This window comes from Pleurodeles waltl, chromosome 6 (genome assembly GCF_031143425.1).
Source record: "Pleurodeles waltl isolate 20211129_DDA chromosome 6, aPleWal1.hap1.20221129, whole genome shotgun sequence".
NCBI classification, from domain to species: domain Eukaryota; kingdom Metazoa; phylum Chordata; class Amphibia; order Caudata; family Salamandridae; genus Pleurodeles; species Pleurodeles waltl.
In genome coordinates, this window is record NC_090445.1 from 1,458,804,275 (window position 1) to 1,458,827,366 (window position 23,092).

At 44.6% G+C, this 23,092-nt stretch overlaps 1 protein-coding gene across 1 annotated transcript in view; it reads right to left on the reverse strand.

Moving 5' to 3' along the window:
* CDK1 (cyclin dependent kinase 1) overlaps positions 1–17,181 on the reverse strand; it is a 97,837-nt gene extending 80,656 nt beyond the window's left edge. The window contains exons 1-2 of the mRNA XM_069240921.1: positions 17,064–17,181; positions 10,849–10,905 (exon numbers count right to left, since the gene is read on the reverse strand). Of these exons, the coding sequence (XP_069097022.1) occupies positions 10,849–10,885 (37 nt within the window). The 5' untranslated portion in view covers positions 10,886–10,905; positions 17,064–17,181. The remainder of the gene's footprint in view (positions 1–10,848; positions 10,906–17,063) is intronic.
* Between the last annotated feature and the right edge of the window lie 5,911 nt (positions 17,182–23,092).

Here is a 23,092-nt window from a genome sequence, read left to right on the forward strand (position 1 = left end):
AAAAAAAAAAAACACACACAACACCATTCACACTAAATACTAGAAGAACACCAGCTAAAAGACTGCAAAAACAGGCCACCGCTGGCAGAGAATGGCGTCTATGACCTAAAACGTTTTACCAGGCTGCTTTAACAATTTCAGCTGTACTGTAGTATAGGATGGGTGAAGAGGAGAGTGAACCACTGAAGGATTGAGCCAGCGGTGTAGCTCTGGCTCAACTCAAGGCTCTCCTTGACCACGGAGCTTAAAAGCGAGTCAAGATTTCATGTTGCTTCAGACTCCTGCTGCAGCACTTGTCTCATTGTGCAATCATCTGCGTCTCTCCTGTTCCTTTCCTGCAGCAGAAGCACTGCCCATTGCGACCATTGAAACAGAGGAGACAGCAAAAACCACCCTCACGTTGTTAGAATGTAATTGCATTTAAAACAAATGTTTGAAGTTTAAGGTTTAAAAGGTACTTGTAGATCACATCTTCATGTATTAGTAACATCTGCATTTATTGTTACATGAAATTCTAACCAAGTTAATATAATTAATATAGAAATTAATAAGCGCACAATATAATGTGAAATTAATTGTGCTTTATCTTCTCGCTAGCTTGACAGGGCCTGAATTTCTTTAATGAGAGAAACGGTTCAATTTTCTGCCAGCGTGTCATTTCACTGCAGGTAGATTCACACTAAATGTTAGTTTGGAAATAGATGGGCTCATTTTTTTACCAATAGTCTCTCAGAAACAGCCCTTGAATGTGGAACATGAGGAGCTAGACAGTAAAAAGACTTGTTCATACATGTTGCAAAGATATCCAGAGGACCAGAAACAACCATGTTCTCAGTACTGCCCTGGGAGCAAAGTGTGACATTGCAAGTTACACTGTGGGACAAAAGAATACAAAAGAGCATGTGATGGTGCAATAGAGGGTGTTACCTGATGTATGCTTATAGCATTAACTAGGAATTGCATTGAATGAGGGTAGGACACTTCCCCTGGACTTTGTGAGGTACAGACCCCCAACTTTCCCTTTGTACGTGTGCTTCGGTGTGGATTAGGCTTACACTTAGCATCTCAGAAGCTCGGCCAAGAGTCTTCTCAAAGAGTTGTCACCTTAGTCTCTATCTTTCAAGTAGTTTTTGACTTATTTCTGTCCCTCACCTTATATACTCATGCCTTATTTTTCTAGTTACTTTTGGGGGGCAATAGCCTAGATTTACAATAATTGCCCATAGTTCATCTTAGTTAGATGATTCTGACTTGCACACAAGTCGAAAACGTTAACGGGGGGGGGGGGGGGTTCGTCACCTTGTACCAATAATGCTTCAGTGGGTGTGGGGGGGGGGGGGGAGGAACCCCAGATTCCAATTATGTGTGTGTGGTGACCCACATGCCAATAATGCTTCAATGGGGTTCCCTGGATTCCAGTAATGATAAGGATGGGGGGGGTGCACAGAAGTCAAGAGCTTGAGAACCACTGCTCTAGACAGACACACAAATGGGGATGTGACATTTGCATCCTGATGGCCCATCACCAAGATGATGGATCATCCCGGGCTAGATTTGGGGGGCGAGGGGGGGGGGGGGAGACACTTAAATAGGGCCACATACCCCCTGTAGAGTATTTGGAGCTGGGAAAGGAAGAGAAGGGACCTTGTGAACTTGAAAATGTCTCTGAAGTCTCACCCACTTCTAATGCACATTTGGGTGTAAGTAATGGACCCCAAATCAGAACTCTACTGGAACTAAGGATATTCTACCAGAAAGAAAGACTGGTGCGCTGTAGAAGGTCTGCCACATTGTTACTTGCTTAGCTGTGTGGGCCTGCTACTTCTTGCCTGAAGTGAGAAGGTCTTGACTTGTCGCTACATCCTTGAAAGATTCTCCAAGTGATTGCTGGCTCGCCCCCTATTCTCAGGGCCTTCAAAGTCTTTAATCCCTGTTGTGGAACTCCGCCATTCAGGAGTTTGGCAGTTACACATCAACCAACAGCAGCCTGTGCCGGCTTGTACTGCTCCAAATTGAGTATCTGGGAGGAAGCAGAGATTGTTGTAATGCTTCAAGCACCCAGTTACCAACAACGCTGCAGCGCAGAGAGAAATTCTCTCAGCGCCGTCTCACCAGGTTGCAGTCCACGCAAGGAGACCAACGCTGCATGCCAAAAGACCCAGAGTGAGGGCTAAAAATTTGCTAGCCCTTCTTGTCAGTGTGCTCCTGAGTCTGCCTCCAAGAGAGACCAGCGCGGCCCATCTCCGCACTGCCTTGCAGCAAGGAGAGCCCAAGTGATGTGAGCCCGTGCTGCTGCAGAAAAAGTACTACAAGGCAACAGCATTTTGCTGCATTTGCTGGTCCCAAGAGACCCCTGCAGATTTATCAGCGAGTGCAGGTTGGGCACTATATGTGGTAGGAGCGGTTTGCAAACACCTAGTGATCCACTGCTTGGATCAAGAACACCAACCCGCAATTGCTCTTGCACTGTATTTACTCATATTTCTAAAAAACACGTAACTCTTACAAAGTATAAATTGGATTTCAATTGTTTTGGCCTTAATGAGTTTATAACACACCAAGCTAGTTTAAAAAAAAAAAAAACCTGTGTAGAGGTATTTGTGATGTATTCATTGTGTTACTGTATGTGAGGCACAAATACTTTATACAGTACCTTGGTTAAAAAGCCTACATGCTCTGCACCAAGCTACCAGAGGGTGAGCACAGGCTCTCGGTTGTGCATCTAGCTTGCCCCAAATAAGACTGTGGTCCCTACTTGGACAGGGTGCATACCTCTGCCAAATAGAGACCCCATTTGTAACTCTCCCACAAGACTAATAATATGTTTCCATTATTTGTTGCACGATTTACATGCTAAATATTTTCATAGCTCAGCTCATGCACAGGGTGTTAGAGGCAGCCAGACCACTAGCTCAGCTCTCCGTATTAATTTGGTGGGCTGTCCACATGCAAGTGGACGCTTTATAGCGAACAAGCTTTGTTAAAAAAAAAAAAAACATTGAGGTTTCTTCTTCATGAGATCCCTGGTCCAGCTCATCCTTGCTGTTCGTTCCCATGGAACAGGTCCTCCTTTTGTGCCTTAACTGCCTGTTTTCTTCCTCTTGCCATTGTGACCTCTGCCTGGTTTTTCTCCTTTTTCTTACCCTAGCTACCGCTCTGCTTCCTTTTCAGGTTGATCTTAACAGCGCACAAGTTGCTGCTCTTCGACCTGTTGTAATCTACTCAGTGGGCTTCGACGACACCCACCACTCATTCGTTCCTGGGCCTGCCTTTCAAAATTCCTTTGATTTCATAGATAAATGCTTTACATTAGTCCTGCCTTCAGGTTGCTTTGATACACCTTGCGGACCCCCCCCCCCCCCACCGCTAATCCAGTCAGATCACCACTATAAGAAGCAACTTCCACGGGTGCATGGTAAGCATCGCTGACTGGATGAGGCACAACGTCTACAAGGCCCTGCGAAACCGGGGACCAGCCTCCATCAACCACAGGCGAACTTCCACCAACCACCCAGACTCCTTCGATCTGCATCCCTCTATCAAGCTCACGCACCCCCACTCCATTCGACAAAGCTACCAAAAAGGACGATCGTACCTTGCAGCGAAAGTCTGGAATGACCTCCCCCTGCAACTCAGGACCGCCACCTCTATCCTAGAACTCCACAAGACACTAATGACCTGGCTTTTCAACTGATTCCATTGTGAACCAGGATGACCTGCAGTGTCCAGATACACTTCTGAGTGATTAGCCGTGCCCTACAAATCTGATTGGCATTAAATGACCCACTCTGCTGGATCTGCTCCATCTTAAGAGTAAACACAAGCTGTCAGTCTGGCACCTTATTTCTCAGAAGCCTGCTATCTTTTATGCAGAGTGCCTCAAGGTTCATCTCTCTGCCACACCCTTTGCAACACATCACCCCTCTGGCAATTATAACATCCTCTCCTAGGCTGACAACACACAACTCCTACTTTTCTCCCCCACCCCAAGTCACTAAGTGGGTTAAAGATGAGGGAGGGAGGGCAGTCTAGCAGGCTACAGCGGAGGCTGTTTAATCCCCTGACTTTGGATCAGCCCCACTAATTTCTCTTTATTACTCACAACACTGCGGGTCCTGGTCACTTGAGAATGCCGGAGAATAACTGGAGCGCGGGGTGGCGATTTACACGACTCAATGGCACTGGGAAAAAGCTGAAGCAGACAGCATGACACACACGCCTGCAGCCAACGGGTCTAGCGTGTGCTCGCCTGCGGACCTGCAGTGGGCACCTCAGAGGATCACTTGGAGCCCACCTACCTTCATGGCAATAAAGCGAGCCCTCCATAAAGAGGGTATTCGATATGCATTCACATTTCCCTCTACATTGAAAACTATGCTGAAGGACGCACCCAATTTTGTCAAGATCCGAAAGGAGCAAGGGCCTGGCTTGAATGATACAGATAGAGTATCGATGGAGCACAACAGAACGAGAACAAAATGTCCCAGCGCCGCAGGAAATGGCGGCGCTCACAAGACCAACCAGTAAGTTGACAAAACCAACGCAACAGAAGGCATGCCTGGGGAAGGTTGAGACACTACAGGTAACTGCTTCTATGTGGCAGTGGGCTCCTACAGCATGGGTTAGGACAGGCCGGACGATCTCAGATGGCTACAACATCCATAGGGGGACCAGACAGGTGTGCCCACTGTCACCTTTGCTATGCACCATAGCCATTGAACCCATAGCAGAAAGTCAGACGGCAGGGTCAGACCTGGGGAATACACCTAGATGGGAAGACCCACATTGTCTTGTTATATGCAGACAGACAATCTCTTTATTTATCTCAAAGACTGTGCGAAAACCCTGCCTCAGGTGCTTGACTTTTTAGATTACTTTTGTAATAGTTCCAGACTGCTTAAGACGCAGTAAGATGTGTGTTCCTGATGGTCGCCGTACACCCAGCCCCAATTCATGCCCCTGATGATGTCGCTTGGGCACCTCACTCGTTCCACTAACTCAGAATTCTGATTTATCATGAGATTGATGACCTTCATGAGGGCCATCTGGGAGAAAGCATTCCAAGCGCTATGAACAACTGTCACCTTTTGGCACTCTCGTCACCTATCCATCATGGCGCGCATTTCTCTCATCAAGATGGTGGCCCTCCCACGGCTTGTCTATTTTTTTGTTAATGTGCCCATCTACCTTCCAGCTTCATCGTTAAGACATTGGACGTCTTCCTTAGAGAGCTGCTATGGGATGGCATCACCAACGAGTGGCTCTAACCACCCTCCGCTGCCCCTCACCCGAAACAGGGGGGGGGGGGGGGGGGACTCGGGGTACCCGATTTTGCGCTCTACTTTCTTGAAATGCAACTCCAATGGTCCGCAAGGTGGATTGGCAAAGAGGACTTTACAGAAATGGCCTCAGAACATAGCGATCCGAGTAGAGTCCTAGCCAAAATAGTTCAAACTCACCTCGGGGCCCCAGACCGGGCATATTATCAGTGGCCCTTGCCAACTGGCACAGAACACTTAGAAAAACAAAAATCAGGACTCCTTACGCACTAGCGATCCTCCTTGTGCGACTCCCTCATCGTGACCCCATGCATCTGCTTCACTGCAGGCCAACTCATGCACTGGACAAACAGGAATACAAACAGTAGGCAATTGCCACTGCTAGGGACTATTGGTCCCATTTGGTGATCTGGCAGAGCAGACTGGCCTGCCACAGGGGCGATTCCTGACACATGAAGCTGTGGTAAAAGCTATGCAAGACCGCTGGGGTGGCACAGTCTGAGAAACTCCGATGTATACAGTCTTCCAGGCAAGGCTATCTATCGAACGGGGCTCCCACCTCATCTCCTAGCTCTACAGAGCACTGATGGGGATGATAAATAGACCACTGGAAGCCCTGCATACCAAATAGGTGACAGACCTGAACGGACATTTGCAGACACCGAATGGACCAAGATTCTGGCATATGCTCAAAGTATCCTGAAATACTCGCCTACAATAAATAAATTATAATTACATATAGAGGACATATCTTACACCACACAGGATCCAACTTATATATTGAGGGGAACCTGGTGGGCTGTCCCCACTGCCTTTTACAAGACTCAGGCTTCAGACATAGGACCTGGAGATGCCCCGGACTACAGGAATTCTGGGACAGGGTCATCAAGAGACTCAACCGCACACTAAACAGGCGACTTGAGAACACACTGGTGACTTACTGGGACTATTCAGTAGACCTAGTCCTAAAAAAGTAGGTCATAGATTTGTGGATTTTGCCAAACAGAGGGTTTATGTGGCCTGGAAACAGAAAAGGGGACCCAACTTGACTACAATGGTAACAGATGCGACACATTGGGCTAGAGCAGAGGAAAGGGCCTTATGACGAGAAAAGGATCGGTCGCAGGCCAATAGCCCCTTTATTGGCGGAAGTGACTGATGACCCTAGACTCAAATGGCAGGTCTAATGCTGGGGACAGCTCAGGGGGGAGTTGCGCAGCGAGCCCACGAGCCAGTAAGCAAAGCCCCTGAAAATGAGGTTAGTACTTAAATGACAGTAGACGATGGACAGGTTACATAACTTCCACCAGCCCACGATTCTTGGATGGGCCCCAGAGGTTCACTACTGACAATGCACACACCTTACATATAAGAACAATTATTTGACCACCTAGGAGTGTACACACGAAGGGCAATTTTAAAGTTAGTTTACAACAAATGGCACATTCTACACATCTACCATGGCTCCCATGTCATGCATAGCTCCAAAACAGCGACCCTGCCGGGGCTATAGACTCCACTACACCAACCTATGGCCATTATGCATGAATAGATTACTGGATGTTGTAGGAAGCTGGCCTGGTGTGTGGGGGACACCTATGGTTTTTACACCTCATACCATGTCCAGGCAACCCCTATTAGTTAGTGAAACAGTGTCTAGGAAGCCAGGGCTCTCGAGTATTAGCCGTGGAGAGCTTCCAAGACTATGTAAGAGGAGTGTGAATCACCTGCAAAACCACAGTACTCACACAGTAACTTACCTCACATGAAAAGAACCACAGTGTTGCAAAAATAAAGTTATTTTATTAGAGTAACACTGAATTAGATTACTTATCTTATAGGCAGTCCCCCCAACTGGATGCAAGGATATACATATATATATATATATATATATATATATATATATATACACACACACACACACACACACACACTGGTATTAGTGAATAGTACAGAGAAACAAGCAGCATTGGCAAGAACTAGCAGAAAATCGCTAGGGCCCAATTTGGGGGGGGGGGGGGGGGGGGGGGGGACGGGGGAGTGGGGAGGGCTCAAACCATATACCAAGAAGATAGTGAGATGCAAAGTGAGGTCCCCCACCCAAGGATGTGGAATAGTTATAAGGGAGCTGGGGGTACCCAGATGGACCCCAGGAACCAGGAGAGCAGAGGTAAGTTACCTGGTCTTCGCAAAGATTAACAAGGGAACTTGGAAAAGGGAATTTGCAAGAACCGGACCAATCCAGTGGAACCCTACAGTGGATCCTGGATGAAGAGGACCTGCAAAAGAAGGGGGGGGGGGGGGGGACAGAGTCTGGTCTACGTAAGAGTGTCCAGGTGGGGCAGGAGCCAGTGACCACCCCTCTGTGGGTGAAGATTAAGGTCGACAGTGGAAGATGTAGATCAGCTGTGGAGCCCAGGAGGCACAGAGGTCCCTGAAGTCATGCTGCAGATGTCCCACGTAGGTCGCAGACAGGTCGGTAGTCAGGAGGACCACCAAAAAGCTTTGGCAAACAAAAGTCTGGGCAGAAGAGGATTTGCAGAGAAGAGAACAAAGTAAGGTCCATGGGACTCAACCCTTGGAGGGGTGTCCGGGCTGACCCTCAGCAGTATCATTTGTAACCCCCACAGGCCACCCACTGGCAGCAGGCACAATAAGTTGCAGTGAGGCCCAGTCAGCCCATCTGGAGAGGAGTCCCACGTCGCTGGAGAAGCAGAGGAGAGACTGTCCTGGCAAGAATGAAGTGCTGGAGGCTGGGGCTACTTGGAGCCTGAAGATCCCTCAGGAGAGTGAGTAAACAAGCCTTGGTTGGTGCAAGAATCAAGGCGCACAGGGATCTGTCCTGCAAGGACAGGCATGGGCTCACCATCTCCCAAGTTGGACAGAAGGCAGAGAGGACCACTCAGAACCACCACCTATGTTGGAGAATCCACACAGTTCCTGTTGAGAGAGGATTCCAGCAGCAATATATTGTTGCCTTAGGTGCCTGCCGATGCAGAGGAGAGACTCCTTCTCTCCATGGGAGATTCCTTCTTTGGTGCAGCTAAAGTCTTGCTGACCTCAGAGGGTGCACGGCCATGACAATGTTGATATTGCTAGAAGGAGCCAGGAGGAGGTTGCAAGGCAAGGTCACCTCGGGAGTTGCAGGCTTGTTTGGTTACTGTACAGTTCTGCAGCGGTTCCGGTGTCCATGTACAGAAGAGGTCGATGGAAAGGAGTCCTGGTGGAGTCTTGCACACTGAATCTGGGGACCCACCTGCAAGGGAGTCCCTAAATAGCCCCACAAGGGGCTTGGCCACTCTGCAGGATGACCGCCTATCAGAGGGGGGTCACTGACGTCAGACACCTGTCCTTACCAACCAGATGCTCCCAGGGGCCTCTGTCCAGCTCGTTTTCAAGATGGCAGAATCAAGTGGCGGTGGTGATGGACAGGTGAGTAGTCACTCCCATTTCCTTTGTGTGCTTTCTCGCCAGAGCAGGAACCAGGGGTCCCTGGGCTGGAACAAACCGAATTATACAAGGAGGGCACCCAGTGTGCCCTTCAAAGCAGTCTGGTGGCACAGGGAGGCTACCTCCCCAGCCCAGTTACACCCATTTCCAAAGGAGTGGGTTTTGCACCCCCTAGCACACAGGATATCCTATTTTCTGCCTTCCCCTGCTTGAGCTGGTCAAGCAGCAGGCAGGAAGAAGCATGGCTGAGGGACTGCAGCAGAGTGGGCTGCATGCAAACCTTGTAAGACTGGTAAGAGCAATACTTGGGGGGGGGGGTAATGTGTTGGTCAAATGAGCCCCCAGAGTGCATGGAATCATGCCACCAATACTGGCATTAGTATTGATTCTTAATGTCAGATACCAAACACGCCTAGGTTAGGAGTTACCATTATGTAACTGGACCACAGGTAGTGGTGACCTGTGGCCAGTACACAGGTAAAATGACTTCCTCGCACTTACGAAGTCCAGTGCATTGGAACTGGAGTTTGTAGGGGCACCTCTGCTTATGCATGGTGCCTTCACACACAGGGACATGCACCCCGAGCTGGAAGGGCCTACCACAGGGGTGACTTACAGTGACCAGCAATTAAAGGATGCAAGCACCTTTTCACATAGGCTACAATGGCAGGCCTGCAGGCAGTTTGCATGGGCTCCCATGTGTGGCATAATACATGCTGCAGCCCATTTGGGGGGGGGGGGGGGAAGAGGGGAGACCCCTGGTGTACCAATGCCTTGGTACCCAAGTACCATAAACTAAGGACTTACAGGGGTACACCAGTATGCCAATTGTGAGGTGTAAATGGTACCAAAACAACCAAATTTACAGGCAAGAGCACCATCACTGGTGTCCCAGTGAAAACAGTCTAAGCACACTGATAGACACACACACACACAAAAAAAAAAAAAAAAATACTGTGGTAACCATGCCATAAAGAGCAACTTTCTTACACATGTGATCTACAAATAGGTAGCCAGGTAATGTATTCCTGGGGCTCTACGCCACAAGCTAAAATGTATATGCAACTCTTTATTTAAGTGCCCCAGGAAACTAAGTGAACAGACAGCAAACTGATTATGACTGCACAAGTCAACTGTGTCCAACATCCTGCTTTCACACCCTGAAGGTGCAAATGAAGATCTTCAAATGGCGCAAACACTAGAGAAACTGTCACTCACGCCCTAGTCATCAGTAAGATGTACTACAGAAGCCCTTCCATGCTGGAGCACCAAGCAACTCACTAAAAGCCTCCTGCTCTGCATCAGGATACCCTTTCAGGGTGACCGGGTTCTTTACACATCACAGAAAAGAAACCCACCACTTAATTTTAGGGCCGAGTAAACATGAATACATTGACATAGTGACACTAAGCATGCAAACAGTTTGTGGGGGACATTTTTTGTTACCAGTCAGAGTAAACACATTCATGTTTGGAACAAAGTTCAAGTGGCCAACTTTCAAGTCACCAACTGGGGCATTTATCACAAGTGCTGCAGTAGCTTCTGGGAACAGCCTTGAATTTATCCAGATGAGACTAATTAGATTCTTGGGTAAAAGATGGCAATGGAGAATACTACACTTTTTTTGTAAATTATTCTCCACACACTAACTTAGCATCTTTAACACAGGGCTTTGCTTCCATAACTTCTAAGTAAGATGAATGAAGAGAGACATTTAAAAATCCAAGGTACAGTGCAATTTCTCTGTCCGAGTAGTTGGATTTAAAGAAAACAAAAGAATTGGTTTAACATCATAATACAACATCACTTTTGCAGAGACACTAAAATCTTTTAGGCAAGCCTGACCAGGTGGCTCATTAGCACAAAAAAGTTAAATTGCACTCAACTATTATAAAAACTAGAATTAGCATGCACTTGTGCTATATGCAACAGTAGACCAAAGATGTTATTAAAGTCCCATGCACAGAAATTAAACTATACACCTAACTCAAGAGCTAACACTACATGCACGCAATCTAAATAAAGTTTATTCAAGCAAGTAGTTGCAGAAGCGAGCCCCATAAAATGTGGTTCCTTCCTTCAAGTAAATAAAGTCACTAATGATCACCAAGCTGCTTACCCTCGCCGATTTTCTCTATCTTCGCATAGTCATCCATGGTTACAGTAGACTATAAACCTGAAAAACAAGATCTAGTTTAACAGAGCCATAACATGGAGGTTGTCACACTGGTTAACATTAATCAGACATCAAGGATACAAATTTCAGGTAGTGGCTCACAATTTGAGCTAAATCCAAAATGGGTCACTTCACCGGTGTCGGTCTTCTCCCACAAAAGCCATATAGAACCATGTCAGTAAGAACAGGAGTAAATTGTGTGTCATTACAATTTGGTACCCATCAGAAGAATGTGCCTCTGCCTCCCTTGCCTGCCTCCTCCCTCCCCCCCCCCCCCCCCCTTGCCCAAAAAGCTTTAGTGAGGCACCTGTGCACCAGAGTGGTACATAAACCTGAGAAGACTTTTGGTGGCATTTCAAGCAAACCCGCAAAATATGCTGCTCTCTGCCGATGACGGGCACAACCCAGAAAAACACGTACAGAGGTACACAGCATTGGCTGCACCTACTAAGGTGAAGGACTGATTACCTTTGTTAATGTAAAACGAATCTGACTGCATTTACCAAGATGCATTGGGGCTAACTTTTTGTTGGAGTGTGGGGCAGTGTGCATTTTTTTTTTGCAATGATCAGTAGAGGGACAGGGTGTGGGAGGTCACACCCAAGCACGAGATGGGGTATTAATGAAACACTGATGTTGGGAACAGAGGCAGTAGAATTTACATCAGGTCTTAGAGGGCGATGTTTTGTGTTCAGGTATTATTTTTTTTATTATTATTCATTTGGTTGGCATGAAGGAGGTGCAATCACATCACATCAAAAGCAATGCTTCTATGTTACAAAGACAAGATAGAAAAGGCATAAAAAAAAAAGAAGCTCAAACTTAGGGTAACAAGGCCTGAAGAATTGATCATCTAGGATACCTATGGTGCAATCATCATAGCATATAAGGGGTTTAAATGCCATGGTGAAACACCACAGGTTCTGGAGGGCAATCTGTAACGATGAACCCCGACACATGCCTGCAAGAGACTTTTATATTTGCAGGAGATGCAAGGCTCATAGACAATACCCAGCACAGTTTTTTGCAACCTCAAAAGAGGCTGCAACAGGAGAGGTTATGCTAGCAGTGGGCAATCATTTCCCCCATAGAGGTGGGGGATTGTATAGTTTATCAGAAGGAGGGTGCAGAAGTAGACAACTTGATAGGCAGGGAGACTACTCTTGAACATCATATGCCCTCAGCACAGGTCAGGAAGAAAAAAAGATTATGAAAATCCTTCATAAAAAGGGAAAGGGGAACTAATCCAGGCATGAGACTTAAACATGGTCTATTTGGAAATGTGTAGATATCCATAAGATAGGTACAACAGTGGTGGTATGACAATGCATGCAACAGATGGCAGGAATGTGTCTTTTAGACCTTTGGCAAGAATGCCATCCAAGTGAGAGGGAATAAACATTTATCAGTTTATTCGTGCATCCATCTCATTTGGGGCACTCCTACATTGTATACTCAAATAAAACAGACATAGGTCTGATAGGTATCTCAAATCATGCACTCCTGATTTGGGATTTCTATTGGGGTCAGGGTACACTAGCGGGTAATTGGAAAGGTGGCAACATGATCTTAAACGACAGGCTATACAGCCAGGAAATTAAAAATCAGGTAATTGAGTACTTTGATATTAATAACAGACCAGAGTGGTCGTGGACACCCCTTAAGACTGTGATCCAGGGAAAGAATTGCTGTCAGAACTGAACAAAAGCACTCACTAAGGGGGATATTAGTACATGACATGAGGGAGAAAAAAATATAGGGAGAGAAAAAAAAAAAAAGAAAAAAAAAAAAAAAACACACAACTTGACCTCCTGAGGAAGATGATAAAATTACAAAGTTAGACATACTTATCACTGAGGGATAAGAAAAAACATTGCTTAGATTGAAGCAGAAACTTTACAAAAGGGCCAACCAAATTTTAGCCAATTGTCTGTGATGAGCAAAAGATGCATCAAGTACGTACGAACCCAGCAGGCACTTTACCTAACACGAAGGTACAGGAAGAGAGGGTGTGAAGAATATCATCAAATCCTATGAAAGATTGTGCCTAGTGCAGGAGGACATGATAGCTTCCTAGTACAGGTACAGCTACTACCGGTACCATATGCTATGCAAGATAAATTTATTAACTGAAGCCTTTCTTTAATCAAACACTTGCCATTACATGAAGCACCAGGTTCAGAGGCTCAGTTTTTTTTGGTTTTTTTTTTTTTTTTTAAATAAGATTCACCCCATCAATGATCCCAAGAAATGCAGACTTATTTAATTCTAAAAAGGAAAGGAGTGAGGCGACGGACAATGCCTGAAACTAATTTGACTTTTATTCGCAAAACTGGCAAACCAAACAACGTGCTGCATGTAAGCCCATCTTGCTGATAAGTTTCTGGGTGTCTAGATTACACCCACTTAATAGGAACTATACAAATTAAATTACATACTGCTATTTAAAGAAATTCAGGATAACCATTGTTCAGCAAGTAAACAGGATTGATGAATGCTTTCAAGATGAACATTCTTTCCCAAGTGCTATATTTTTTTCAGGTACTACCTAAGGAATCCTGAAATCAGACATACAAAGCCACCAACTAGCCTGTGACAAATTTATTTGGCAAAACAGTAAATCCAGAGCGGCCAGAGGGGTACTGCAGGGCACAATACAGCGACTGTGGGAGAATGGGGTTCCTAAAGTACCCATTATATAGCAACTCAACGACGACTCAAGTATTCCCTAGAGAGACAGTAAAACACTGATCTGTGATGAAGATTTTGATAGGGAGAAATTTGTGGGATATCCTCTGGTTGCCAAAGAAGGCTAGACCTAGCCTACATATCTGGCATAATGAGAACAATGATGCAGATGTGGGACTTTGTGTCCAGATCACCCCTAATACATATCCCTTCCACTATACACTCCTATTGAACAACCTTTAGGTCAAACCAGCAATGGACAGCATGCAATATGTAGCATGGCACCAAGGAGACTGCACAGTGTTACAGGACCTATTTAAAGGGCAATGAAAATAAATACTTTATTCAGTGCAGGAAATAGACTTTAGTTTACCAGAGTATTAGTGAATCAGATACCACCAAATGCAGACATCTAGTTAATAAAGCCACAGTAAAAAAAAAAAAAAAGAAGAAGAAGGAGCCAGCGCCCTTGGTTAAGCTGCTCCTTAACTATGAATGCACCAAGGGCCTCAATTCAGCCATTTACAAAACAGTGGAAAAACAGAAAGTTCCTAAATCCTGTCAGGGCAGCAAGCCATTTCCAAGTCACCCACTGAACGTTTGTCCATCAGTCGCCACCTTGATATCCCCCTCCAAAGCTAGCTAATTAAAAAAGGTATTCATGGGAGTATTTGAGGATATATCGCTATTGATACCAGATGCCAAGGCAGATTTAACAGCCTGACGGCTGCCCATATCCCCAACTTCTAGAACTGTATGGTCACCACATGTCTGGCTACAGCAGGACTCCCCATCAGTTTCCATCACCACAACTCTGTTGTCAAGGGATCCACCCAAACCACACCACCCTGGAATCCTCAAGGTTGTCTAGTTTAAAAAATGTCTGGTTGGTAGATTTTCATGGATGGCAGCCGAGTAGGTCTCCAAATCCCACCCCTACCACTGATCTCTTCTTGCAGAAGATTATGGCTTTTTCTGTCCTACCCCTAGAAGTGAGGTGCCATTTGTATGGGGAGATTTGGGGGAATGCTGAGTGGTTAGAAATTTGTGGCTCCCTACTGATTCCTGAAGTTTGCCCCACAGAAAGGTGAAGAAAATATACATTTTTGATCGTTTGCAGGGAGTGGTGGCTAAGATAATGTGGTGGAATCTACACAAAGCACATCACCTGGACTTCCCACGTATCTAGTTTTCAGAACTGTCTGGATCTGCAGGTTTTCCCAGGTGGCAGCCTACCCAAGCCCAAAAAGGACAGGCATTCACCATTACATGTGGGATGACATTTGGAGTCAGCCACATTATCCTGCCCTTATGTAAAAAAACAGCACTCAAAAGAATCAAGCGCTCTCTTGCTTGCTATTGGGGTGGTATTTTTTAATCTACAGTGAAGCAGAAAGACTGTTGTGGATTTAGGGGTGCAGGTGGGGCCTGATGTTAGGATTGGCCAGACCCACTCTATTCAATGCAAGAGTGCAACATTACTTTATTTCGCCCCAAAGGCAAAGTATCTGGTGGTGAGATGTGAAAAAGTAGACTCAAGTGCCATACAGGAAGCTCATACTTTTGGGAAGATGCTGGACCCAAAACTAGGAATAGGAAAGAAGGATTCCATCAAATTGTCATTATGTAGTGAGTGTTCATACCACTTACTCGTTGTGCCTTGATGATTTTAGATCTACAGCTGCATTTTTACATTCATTCTGCAGTAAAACTGGGTGTTACCATGTTGCTAAAGCATTGAAAATGATCAGTGCACTACTTGTGTGAGTGTCTTTTGGGGAAGAGTATCAATAGCCAACATTAAAAATAAATTTGACAATCTAACAGGATCTGCCCATTAAGCAACAGCTCAAAAAAGTTGCAGGTGATGCATGGGTTGCAACCCGTTTTTCCTTCTGCTCATGACAGTAAGCTGGTCCATATCCACGCTTGACTGAGGGCCAAGAAAGTACTACTGTGCCAGTTTCAAGAGAACTTTATAAAAAATAAAAATTAAAAAAAAAGCTACTCAATAGAGGCATGGTAATTGACCAGTTGGGCTTGCTGTAACCTAAAGGCACAGACTAAGGAACTGAAGAGGGTTACTGACCACCATACTTGGCAGCAACCTTTATTCGAGTCCTACATCCTACCTTAGATCAAGTTTTTTCTCTAGTCACTTTAAAGCTAAGTAATAAGTAGGAGAAGGATCTCTATTAGTAAACGGGGCAGAGATAAGTAAACAACTGGTTTCATTTGAACTGTAAGAGGGGTGGTGTGAGTAAGGCAGCAGAAAGTCACCAGACGATTACACTCCCTCAGAATGTGAGCTAACGAGGTGACAGTAAGGATGATTACTGGTAAATAAAAGGCAATTTTAAGGCATACACTTACTGGCTACTTAGGAAGGGTCACGGATCTGATGCAACCCACATAACCAAGAAATAAAGAAGGAGTGTACCTTTTTGCAACACTAAACCAGTTTAGAATGTCACAGGCAGCTATCTGCTGTAAACAAAACCACAGTAAGCATTTGAAATACACGAAATTGGACTCATCGAGTACCACCCACAAAAATTAGACAACTATTTTACAACAGCTACATGCCTGATGACAGTATAAACCACTACCGTATACAAGGACAATGTATACAATTGTACAGCTCTACATTGAGATCAGGAGTTAGTCCAATGAACAGAACATTTAACTCATAAGTGCACCGATTTAAGAACCAAACCTCAGGGTCATGCTAGTCTCTCCACCCTCGTGACCATTTATAATGTGGCCCAAGCTAAAGCCCTCGTGGGCTTTTGTTAGAACGGCGTTACGAGGGGAGATCAACTCAATAAGCACTTCCGGGGTGTGGTATATTCAGTCTGTTAGAGTTCAGAACACTCATTAATAGACCTGGGTAGCTACTGACACTCAAATTAAAGTACCACGTGACTCGATGTTATCAGGGACACTGTACACCAAACCTGCAGTTTTGCTACCAACCAAGTGCATTACGGGAACTGTAGTTCACCGAACGGGTTTTACTATTATTCTATACTACAACGAACTTTATACGGTTATGGGAACAGTATTTTTAAAACGCAAAAAAAAGGGGGGGGGGGGGGGGAGACAGCGAGGAACAATCTCTAGAGGGTGATCCTGGACATAAGGAAAAAGCAACATCGCCTCAACCATACGGAAACGCCTAGGAACGACGTATGTTTTATGGGCATACATGCCAGAGGAAGCGACCATATAGAACTAGCTCTTTGAGCAAGCAGAATGGGCGCATCCAGCACCCCCTAACCTCCGCAGAAGACCCATTACCACTTGTTCCAGTCACCAGCAGGTCTGGAACACCAAGAACCTACTCAAGTCCTAGCACCATGCCCAGTATCATGCATTTCCTCCCCTGACCCACATCAAACCTTTCGCAAAAACTACATTTTATAGTCCGCCATTATCGCACCTGCTAAAAGAAATATTTAAGCGTTTACCTGAAAAACACAACTTCCTTCCACACTGCAGATGATGCCAAATGAGCAGCTTTCAAACCAGCCGCGCTAAACTGTCCCTAAGCAACCAATCACCGCGAGCAGAGACATTCGAAGCAGCCAATGACAATGCAGTCACATAGACGTCGCGGTCGTAATGACGGGGAAGCGCGAAAGGCAAGGGAAAGGGCGGCTTCAGAAAATGTGCAGGCGGCGACGAGAACCTAATATAAACAACGAACAAATTACTGGTTCTAGTGAAGAATGGTAAACGTAATCTTACTGATGGACCGGTTTACTAAAACATTTGGATTTCAGATAAACTGCAACTGCATTTGTCAGCATTTTATTTTGAAATGCTGCCTACGGTGAATGAAATCACTTTCATGGGAATATAATATGAAATAAAATACTCCAATGCGCACTACAAGGCCTTCGCTCAGTTCACGTAGATTTTTCTTTAATTACGGAAAAAAATGTTATTTGTGATTTGATGGTATATTTCAGGTAAAACGGAGCTAATGGAATACTCCACTCCAAAATAAAGGAAACAGTCCGCTTTAATAGTACAGTTTTGGAATCAAAGTATGCAAACAGGCCAGTCAAAAGCTTTACAGACTTAATTTAACCTCTCCGAAATAATGGTAATACCTAAGAAGATCAGCCTTTTGAAGACCTTAACTTGCACGGCTCCCTTAACCTCTACCATTCATACACACCATACTTGTGTGAGCGCGTCTGACCTTATTTGGTCTTTTATATTTTAATTATTAATAAGGGGACGCGTTAGAGGTTGGATGGACCTTTTGACTACGCTTGGAGTGTACAGATTGTACCTCCAATTGACAATCCTTCAACATAATCAATAAACAAACATTTCCTTTTTGGAGACAATAATGTTTATGCACCATGGCCCATTTGGTCACGAATAACTACACCTTTTAGTAAAACTTAGAAAGTTTATTTCCCTTTACTAACAATGCTAATGTCATGTAAATTTATCTCAAAACCAAATGATAAACATACATGAATAACACCAGCTGACCGAATCTTCTTAAGAATCTCATTTTAACCAAAGCATTTACGGATAAGCATTCAAGAGTCGCAGTGCAAATTGATAACAAAAATAACTGCACAATAGAAATTACATACTTCTAGAATAAACAGGTGAACAACATCAACTCTTTGTTAATTCCAGTTTGTTAACATTCCCAGGGCTCCACAACTAACCTTCTGATTAGAATAGCATGTTTGGGCTTCCTGCAAAACAATTTTAGTCAAAGTTAATTTGGAAAAACATCTAAACTATGCCTATATCAAATTAGCGGTTGGTACCTGTTAGAAATGGGGTTTTTGGTTGGCAGTCAAGTTACCCCCTGTCCAAGAAAGAACCCTCACTCTAGTCAGGGTAAGTCACACACAATCCAAATTATCCTGTGCCCACCCTCTGGTAGCTTGGCACTGAGCAGTCAGGCTTAACTTAGAAGGCAATGTGTAAAGTATTTGTGCAATAAATCATACAATAACACAATATAGCACCACAAAAATACACCACACAGTGTTTAGAAAAATATATAATATTTATCTGGGTTATTGCAGGTCAAAATGATAAAAGATGAAATATGAATTTATAGAAATATCACTGAAAAGTGATATAAAGTGTCTTAAGTCTTTAAAAAGCAAACAAAGTCTCTTTCAAGCACAAAGTACCTGGTTTGGAGTGGAAAATCTCAGCAGAGGGCCGCAGAGGAAGAGATGCGTGGAAAAATGGTGTGTGCGTCGGTTTCGCCCCTTCACACACAGACTTGCGTCGTTATTTTTCACTCGGGGAAGACGTGCGTCGTTTTCCGGCATGCGGACCGTCTCCTTCTGTGGGTCGCGGGCTTACTAGATGTCCCGGGCTCTGTGCGTGGAATCCTAGGGTTGTTATCCGGCTGCATGTCGTTCCGGTGGGCTGTGCATGGAATTTTCTTCCTCACGGCAGGCATCACGTCAGTTTCCTCTCTGGAAGTCGGACGGCGTTGTCCAGGCGGGCCGTGTGTCGAAGTTCCGGTCGCACCGTCGAGCGGCGTCTTTCCGGATCGCCGTGCAGTAAATCTTTCACAGCGGAGCAAGCTGTGTGTCGAATTGTTCAGCGCACAAGGAGTCCAGTTGAAAAAGAGAAGTCTTTTTGGTCCTGAGACTTCAGGGAACAGGAGGCAAGCCCTATCCAAGCCCTTGAAGAGCACTTTTGCAGCAAGACAAGAGTTCAGCAAGGCAGCAAGCCATCAGCAAGGCAGCAGTCCTTTGTAGAAAGCAGTCAGGTGAGTCCTTTGAGAAGCCAGGCAGTTCTTCTTGGCAGGATGCAGGTTCTGGTTCAGGTTTCTTCTCCAGCAAGTGTCTGAGGTGGCAGGGCAGAGGCCCTGTTTTATACTAAACTGTGCCTTTGAAGTGGGAGAGACTTCAAAGAGTGGCTAAGAAGTGCACCAGGTCCCCTTTCAGTTCAATCCTGTCTGCCAGGGTCCCAGTAGGGGGTGTGGCAGTCCTTTGTGTGAGGGCAGGCCCTCCAACCTCCCAGCCCAGGAAGACCCATTCAAAATGCAGATGTATGCAAGTGAGGCTGAGTACCCTGTGTTTGGGGTGTGTCTGAGTGAATGCACAAGGAGCTGTCAACTAAACCTAGCCAGACGTGGATTGTAAGGCATAGAAAGATTTACATGCAGAGAAATGCTCACTTTCTAAAAGTGACATTTCTAAAATAGTAATATTAAATCCAACTTCACCAGTCAGCAGGATTTTGTATTACTATTCTGGCCATACTAAATATGACCTTCCTACTCCTTTCAGATCAGCAGCTACCACTTCAACAATGTATGAGGGCAGCCCCAATGTTAGCATATGAAGGGAGCAGGCCTCACAGTAGTGTAAAAACGAATTTAGGAGTTTTACACTACCAAGACATATAAACTACACAGGTACATGTCCTGCCTTTTACCCACACAGCACCCTGTTCTAGGGGTTACCTAGGGCGCACATTAAGGGTGACTTATATGTAGAAAAAGGGGAGTTTTAGGCTTGGCAAGTACTTTTAAATGCCAAGTCGAAGTGGCAGTGAAACTGCACACACAGGCCTTGCAATGGCAGGCCTGAGACAAGGTGAAGAGGCTACTTAAGTGGGTGGCACAACCAGTGCTGCAGGCCCACTAGTAGCTTTTAATCTACAAGCCCTAGGCACATATAGTGCACTCTACTAGGGACTTATAGGTAAATTAAATAGTCCAATTGGGTATGATCCAATGTTACCATGTTTAAAGGGAGAGAGCATATGCACTTTAGCACTGGTTAGCAGTGGTAAAGTGTGCAGAGTCTAAAAACCAGTAAAAATGAGGTCAGAAAAAGAGAAGGAGGAAAGCAAAAAGTCTGGGGATAACCCTGCAGAAGGGCCATTTCCAACAGTACCTAGAAACAAAGAACAAATCTACAACAAGGACAATATAATTTTGTTATACCTCTCCTCAACTGGATCAGCAAGCTGCAATTTCTCTTCCTCAGTTGGACATCTGTCTAGTCAGCTTCCGCAACGGGGCAGTAAAAGGGAATGGCTCAGACTCAGGGGACTCTAAGCTATCTGAACCAGTTCAAGAAGCAATCTCCCACTGGCAATTAAGCAATAAAGTCAAAGTTAGAAACTGTTCAGCTACTGAAACAGAACCACTACGGGGAAAATCAAAATAGAAAAGAGCTCTCTCTCCTCTGTCCAGCCAAGCTAAGTTAGAATGTCCTAAAGAATCTTACCACATTGTCATTGGTCAGAAAATCATACGTTTACAGTTAATCTAGTAGAAATTACAATTCAAATCAAAGATATAACTAAACTGTCTTTCACATGTCGATGATTGTCTCTTGTCCTGTTCTCATCGTCAGACTCGTCAGGTAACTATTTTGTTGCAATCCACGCTCCAGTCAGTGCATCCATTGTTGGATCCTGGGAACATCGCCATCTCACGCATCAATCTTTACAAAGTTACACTTCCCAGTACAAGACATTCTAGCAGGCAGTTCTCATGAGAAAGCTAAAGACATCTGCTAAACGTTTGGTCAGTGAGGTGTGAATAATGGTCATACATTTTCCACTATTTTATTAAACATGGTAGCTTAACATGAGGTTGTGAAGACTAGGCGCAAACCTCGCTAACTTAAGGCCTAAAGTTAATAAAACAATTACATAACACATAATCATTAATATGACATACTAATATAATTTTTCTTTACATGTGTACATCAGTCAATTAATATGCATTCACTAAAAGCATTACGTAGTTCATGGCGGTTACTCAAGTGGGCTCATTTTCCAAGTCGCACATTATTTTCTATGTTAGCCTAATTCCATGCAAATTCATAACCCATAATAAATGAAAGTCATTAGTAATAAATTCAGCTTTCACAATCCCTCCTCTGATGACTAAATATGTCATCACACCTTTATCACTTATATACATTTTTGTCCATCTAAAACTTGGATCCTCTGTAACTTTTCTTTCTTCCTTCCCTTCTCGAATTGTCTCTAAAGCGTTTTTCCAATTTAATTTCTTTCCTCCTCTGATCATTTTTTAATTTCTTCATTTTAATCATGTGATACAATTTATAAATTCCCCATGCTACAATAATCAGTATTATCTGTATTATTTTCAAAATTATACCTTTCCCTTGATTGCCCAGCCAATTTCCCACAAAAGCAAAACCTTTGCCAACCTTATCTCAAACTCCAGGTTCTTTAAACTTTTTCAAATCAACACTATCATCAGTCAAATTGTTAATAAGGCCTGTCATTTCTTTACTTTTGTTAGGTATAAATGTGCAACAATGTTGCGGGTTCAGCATTTTACAAACTCCGCCCTCCTTTGCTAAAAGGATGTCTAATGCAAGGCAGTTCTAAAGAGTCATAGATCTTACTGCAACCATTTCTGTATCCATTAGGATCATGGCTCATGAAAAATGAGTCAGCATGTTATCCACAACAGTAGACAACTTTAGAATTTTCAAAGAATTCAGAAGAACTCCCAGTGAAGGAATTATTGCTCCAAAAATATCCCCAACTATGCCAAAATAGGATTCTCGCTTTTGTCTAACATGATATAATTCAGTCACTTTAGGTACTTTATTCAGATTCTCAAGTTAATAAATCTATGGGAAAACTATCCCCAAGTAACACGTGCCATACCATCCTCTTGGAAGATGGTAATAAACATTTGGTCCACAGATGTCTTAAACCCCTGGAATGGCTGGGTCTTGTCCATTTAACATGAAAGTCTATTTACTCTGCAAGAGAAACACATGCCTACATTCACTCGTTCCCACAAAGACTGTGTCAGTTCTAGATTTAGAACTATATACACAAAGCTTCCCTATGTATTGTGCATTTAAAGCTAATTTCCTTGTGTTTTTATTTCGCTGAATGCATGATCACTTCTAATAGTCCTTTTCTCTAAGCCCTTCTCTAATTTCTCATTTAGGGGCATATTTATACTCCGTTTGCGCCGATTGCGCGTCAAAAAATTTGACGCACAATCAGCGCAAACATTGCCCCATATTTAAACTCTGACGCCCAAGCCCGCGGACGTCAAAAATCCGCTGTGTGCGTCATTTTCTGGATGCGGCAACCCGCCCTGCGTTAATGATATGCAGGGTAGGCGTTCCCGTACAAAAAACGACGCACACGGCCGTGCGTCGTATTTATGCTTCCGGGCAAAAATGACTCTCGGCCGGGAGGCGGAGCAAAAAAATGACGCAAAGCCCGATTTGCGTCAAAATTTAACGCCTGGGTCAGGGCAGGCGTTAAAATGGGGCAAACACACTTGTATTTAATCAGAACACACAGAACAAACAGCAGAGCAGCAGAGCAGCAGAGCAGCAACAGGGAGACATGGAGGTGATCTTTATCCAGCGTGCACGTAGACGCAGAGCCCAGCAGCAACAACAGCAGCTACAACAACACCAGCAGGGACCCCAAAGGCAGCGCAGAAGGCAGGAGAGGATATTCCGCCCAAGAACAA